Below are 6,080 nucleotides of genomic sequence, written 5' to 3'. Positions count from 1 at the left end.
TTAGGATTCTTCGATATGTTTTTATAGTATAGGCATTAATTTTGATGCACTTTTGACATGTATTGATCTGTTTTTGATGAATACTTATAATGCTTAATGGTTGAATTCCCATTTACTTATCGCATCACTTAAATGTTATGAACTTCGATTGTATTTGGTTTTATGTTTTGTAGGCTATCGCAGCATTTAAATATTATAAATGAAAAGAGCTGATTGTATATGGTTTTGTGCTTCCAGATAATGGCACCTTCTACGCGAAGACCTTCATCTCAAGCAGTAGCAATGGCCAAAAGAATGAGGGAAATTCAGCTGAGAGGGACAAGGTCTAGCAATACCAAGCGATCCAATGGAGCAACATCAAGGGGAACTTCAGTACAAGCTGCATCAAAGTTGTCATTGAAACGACAAAAGAGATTGAAGGGTAAAAGAGCTATGAAAAGGGAAGGACTGAAGTTGCTTAAACGAGGGTGTGTGACAATGTCTCGTATAGTGAGACGAAAAATAATTGGAAAGAGGATGACAGTTCAGTTCAACCAGAAAGGACAACCCATAGGGAAAGCTGGTAAAGAAATGCAGTCATATATTGGGGTGTTAGCTAGCAAGAAGGTTCCAATCTCGATACCTACATGGAAGGATGTTTTAGTGGAACAAAAAAATAAAATCTGGGAAGGCATAAAGGTATGAGAACTGCACTTTTTTTTTTTTGTGTGTGGTTCTATTGGTATCTATTATGTGTTAACTATATGCTTATTTGTTAAAGTACTTCCTGATGTGTGCTTTCTGCTATTTTCTTGTATGCAGTTGTCATTTTTGTTGCGTCCAGAACACAAAAGAATGGTCTTAATCTCAGCAGGAGCAAAATGGAGAGAGTTCAAGAGTCATTTGACCACCCGCTACATTCTCCCACATAGAGATAACCTTGAAATTATCGAATCTCGACCAAAGGACTATCTTTTCATTAATCAAGATGACTGGGAGATTTTTGTACAAGATAGGTTATCTGACTCATTTCTAGTAAGTTAACTCAGAACTATTATAACCTAATATTTTTGTTTTGCATTTATTGTTTACAAGTTAAGATAGCATTGACTGGACATTGATATATAGGAACTCCATGAGAAACAAAAAAGAAAACGAGCCTTAAGTAAGTATCCTCATCGGCTGTCACGTAAAGGGTACGCTGGATTGGAGGAAGAACTGGTCAGTAATCAATTTTTGGTTTCATTGTTTGTGTTTATTGATTCATTAATGTCTATGTACAATGGTATAGATATTGACTTAATCAATTTATGTAGTCTGCAACTATGGATGAAGCTGAACTTGATCGTGCAACCATGTGGATCAAAGCACGTCAAGATAAGAATGGAGGATTTAAAGATCCTTTAGTAGAGGAGAAGGCCAAAGAAATTGTAAGTTTCTATTTGGTTTGTGAAAAGGCATTGCAAATGTAATGTTTACCACATCAGTGCTTGCTTATATCTAAACCTCATCATTTATATTTTGTAGGCTGATTTGAAGAAAAAAGAGGCTGAGGGAGAGTTAAGCACTTCTGGTTCAGATGATGTGTTAACTTTAGCATTAGGAAATCCTGAGCATACTGGAATAATTAGAGGTGTAGGGGCAAATGTGAGGCAAGCTGCATACTTTAACCTCCCAAAACGCCGAAAGCAAAGTGTTGAACAGAGTCTTAGGTTAAGTGTTCAGAAAATAATGGAACAAGAAAGGGAGAAGATTCTAGCAAAAGAACGAGCAATTTGGGAGGAGAGGTTGAAGACGTTAGAAGCAAGGGTGTTGATGAATCCTATGGTAACTGAATCCCCCAAAGATTCCACCATTGATAGGGAAGTTGGTTCTGGACAAGGAAGTTCAAATATGCATGAGAAGGCTGCCAACGCAATTGAAAAACAGATTCCCTCCACTGTTAGAAAGTCTTTGGATTTAGAACCTCATGTTGAGGAGCCTGTGGAAGTTGTGAATCCCATTGATGGTGTGAATTTGAATGCTATTGAGAAGGGTCAGCCAATTGGTCTCGTGGTTGTTGATCTGGAAATCCAGGAGGGTGAATTTCAGGTAATTGTAAATTTATTATATTGTTAAGTTTGCTGATGTGTTATGCTGCCAGGTTATACATTCAATTATTTTATTTAGTATCTCATTAAATGTACTTTTTCATTTTGTAGGCACAGACAATTGGGAAAGAGTGCCATTTAGCTTTAGGTTCAACCGATAACGTTGTAGCTATTGCAACAGTTATAGAAGTCAATAATGAAAACAACAGCCAGCTTATCCATGGTGTTCCATTGGGCGAGGGAAACATGCGTGTATCGATTGTACGCTCTCTAGTGGATGAAGCCAAGCTTCCATTTCCAATCGAAAACGAAATAATGACGGTTCGTGATGCTATTGGGACTTATGTGGCTTGGCCTAAAAACCTTATTGTTTTTCCAGTAGAGTTTCAGGTAACAAATACTACTTATAACTTGATTTAAATGTTTCTTAAAGTAAATCTTTGCAAATGACTTGTCCCTAATGATTTGTTCCATTTTTTTGTTACATAAGAAAATGGCAGCAAAGAGTAGAGGAATGAGAAAGAGAAAAAGAGTAGAAGAAGATAAGTATCATGAAGAAGATATAGACATGGCATCATTGCCAACAACCCTCCCTCCCTCCCTTAAAGCGGTATGCATATGGGCCAAAGAAACACTCACAAATGGGAAGACAATTATCTGCAATTTTGATGAAAAGATTTTTGGACATTCGTTCAAAACATGTGTGAATAAAAACGATGTTAATAACTTTGCCACCATGAAGGAAGTATCGGGCAGCTGCATCAGCATCTATATGAGGTAATCTAGTAGCTTTAGTTGGAATTTAAGAATATACGTGTCTTAAAAATTGTGGTTTCATGTTGCATTCTTTGATTTGTAGCCATCTTTATGGTGTGTTGAGGAAGTCAAAGATGGTGGACATGGTTGGATTTATGGACAGTACAAAAACTGGTGCCATTGGGTGTGGCAATCCAATTGAGCGTTCCCGTGCAATAGCCGATAGGCTGAAAAAGGCAAAGCGTGGCCAGATTATTTTGTTGCCATATAACTCAGGGTATGCACTCTTCAAATATTGTATACATGCATTATGAAACTGATATGCTGCTGAATATTGTGATTTGTCGTCTCTCTCGTCTTCAAATGTGACTTTTACTTGGTTTTTTTGCTTTGAAGTTGTCACTGGATGCTGACTGTAATAAACTCTGAAGAAGACACAGTCTACTTCATGGACCCATTAAAGAGGAGACTAATTATGGGAGAGTGGAAGAACATTGTTGACAAGTAAGTGAATGTTTTTTTAGTAATTCTCGTAATTTAAACTGATGTTTGTAGTTGTGTATATTCTGTGAATTAACAAAAATTTTCTGTTAATATTAAGCGGCATCAAAATATATAATGCACAAGTCAAAAGGCAAGGCAGAAAAGCAACTACCTGGAAAAACTGTGCGGTACAATTTATGAAACAGTTTTTATCATTTTAGTTCTAAGAAGTTGACTATTCTAGATTTTTTTTTGCATAGTTGGTATTTAATATAATATTTTTAGGGTATTCTGGAGCAAAAGACCGACAAGGATTGTGGATATTTTATAATGAGATACATGAAGGAAATAGTGGAGGATAAAAACTTGGACTTTTTCACCAAGGTAAGCAAAACTAGTTGAGGTCGCTTGGATTATGGTTATTGAAATATGGGTTACTGTGATTTTGCACAATTGAGTTCTATAGATTCTTTTTAGGAATTATGGGTTACTGTGATTATAGACTCTTTTGCACAATTGAAATATGGGTTATACTGTGATTTTGCACAATTGATTTCTATAGATTCTTTTTAGGAATTATGGGTTACTGTGATTATAGACTCTTTTGCACAATTGAAATATGGGTTACTGTGATTTTGCACAATTGAGTTCTATATATATATATATATGTTGCATAGATTCATTGTTGTTGCACAATTGAGTTCTATAGATTCTTTTTAGGAATTATGTCAACTACTAAGTACAAACCATTTTGTTTCAGTGGGAGAGAAGAAGTAAAGCAGCATATTTCCAGGAGGATATCGATGTGGTCAGAACTGAGTGGGCAAAGTTTGTGGTTAAAACATATATGTAAGATTTGTGTTGGTACTTCTTGGAGACCTAGTTCAAAGTTTGTGGTTATGTTTTGGTTGGACAGGATCAGTAGCTAGTACTTTGAATATGTAAGAAATACTTTAACAATTGGGTACTCTATTTCTAGTTTCGGTGTGTTTTGGCAATGTATGACAATGATGTGCTATAGTAAATGACATTTGAACCAATTTGTGTTTCATATTTGCCTATTTCCAGAATCAGTACCCGTAGTGCTTATTCAATTCAAACAACATATATAAGGCTATTAATTATGGTAGTACAGTATCATCAGACAACACATAAATTTACACACATAATACCTATTGTCTGAGGAACATTCACACAACAGTTTTACTAAAGGACACATTGTGTGCAATTCCTTGCAACGACATGACCACACTATCACTGATGTCTGAGGTTCATTCAACACAACAGATGCTTCCGGCACATTGTTATCTCATATGCATTCAGACAACACTTACATCTCGCAAACTGTTATCTTAAATAAATTTCAGACAACAGGGGAAAAAGTATCTGTAGTCTGAGGTTCATTTCAGACAACAGATTCTTCCGGCACATTGTTATCTCATATGCATTCAGACAACACTTACATCTCGCAAACTGTTATCTTAAATAAATTTCAGACAACAGGGAAAAAAAGTATCTGTAGTCTGAGGTTCATTTCAGACAACAGATTCTTCCGGCACATTGTTATCTCATACGCATTCAGACAACACATGCATCTCGAAAACTGTTATCTTAAATAAATTTCAGACAACAGGAGAAAAAAGTATCTGTAGTCTGAGGTTCATTTCAGACAACAGATTCTTCCGGCACATTGTTATCTCATACGCATTCAGACAACACTTACATCTCTCAAACTGTTATCTTAAATATATTTCAGACAACAGGGAAAAAAGTATCTGTAGTCTGAGGTTCATTTCACTCAACACCAAAATAACAAGCAGTTGTCTAAGTTAACACGCATTAGATTTTGGGTAAATTCAGACAACAAATTTTGGCTTATATGTGTTGTGTGACTGAGCAACAGACAACTGTTATCGACAGTTGTCTGAACGAGGTCAATCAGACATCAGGCTACTAGACAACAGCAGGTTTTTCATTCAGACAACAGTCGTTCGACAGTTGTCTGATTAACTTTGTGGTATAGTGTATTGTACTAAGTAAGGCACTTCTGTCTCTAACACATCTTCGTCATCATCCTTTCGACGAAGAGGATCCTTTTCAGGATCAAGACTATGGACGATCATGGGGGTGCTTGAAGGCTTAACCTTGTCAAAATCCCTAAGCATCTATCAACACGATGGTCAAGTTCTAAACTGAGACATAATCGTGTTCTCCCAAAATCCTTCATCTCAAACTTCGGATTTCAAATGTTCAGCGGTTTCCCTTAACTCTTTAAGGGCTTCTAATGAAGATCATGTCCAACATGAACCGCGATAGAATTCGAAACTTGTTATGGAAATGCGTGGGCATATCCCCTCCTAATCAAGTAGTCATTTTGGCTCAAGTAGTCATTTTGGCGAGCGTTTCAACCTCTTTGTAAATGCGCTCCATGGTCTAGAGCCATTTGACTTGGGTAAATGAAGTTCACCATGAACCTTCATGTATATTCCGTATCTAGATCCCTATAGAGATACGCAGTGACCACAATTGTAAGCTGCATGTTTAGTTATTCGGAAACTACTAAACTGACAGGGTAGTGGGGTGCAATGACATCTATTACGAGAGAATATGTCTCATCGTAGTCGATTCCAGGGAATTTTGTAAGAAGACTTGCGCCATAAGGCGAGATTACCATCTCTTTTTCTCACTACGCTTTCTAATGAAGACCCATTAGTCAACAGGTTTTATGTTTGGAGGTGTTGGCATCACTGGCTCAAAAATCGTCCTCTTCGT

At 36.7% G+C, this 6,080-nt stretch overlaps 1 protein-coding gene across 1 annotated transcript; it reads left to right on the top strand.

The window, feature by feature from the left end:
- Positions 1-605: 605 nt before the first annotated feature.
- On the top strand, positions 606-4,161 carry LOC112194379. The gene is made up of 12 exons (XM_024334628.2): positions 606-678; positions 802-1,014; positions 1,108-1,200; positions 1,296-1,409; positions 1,507-2,070; positions 2,181-2,459; positions 2,560-2,846; positions 2,929-3,102; positions 3,222-3,329; positions 3,427-3,496; positions 3,594-3,692; positions 4,069-4,161. The coding sequence occupies exons 2-12, from the start codon at positions 835-837 to the stop codon at positions 4,159-4,161; spliced, it is 2,061 nt and encodes a 686-aa protein (XP_024190396.2). The 5' UTR covers positions 606-678; positions 802-834.
- Positions 4,162-6,080: the final 1,919 nt, after the last annotated feature.

Source organism: Rosa chinensis, chromosome 3, assembly GCF_002994745.2.
Source record: "Rosa chinensis cultivar Old Blush chromosome 3, RchiOBHm-V2, whole genome shotgun sequence".
Classification (NCBI taxonomy): Eukaryota; Viridiplantae; Streptophyta; class Magnoliopsida; order Rosales; family Rosaceae; genus Rosa; species Rosa chinensis.
This window is presented reverse-complemented; position numbering and strand designations above follow the sequence as displayed.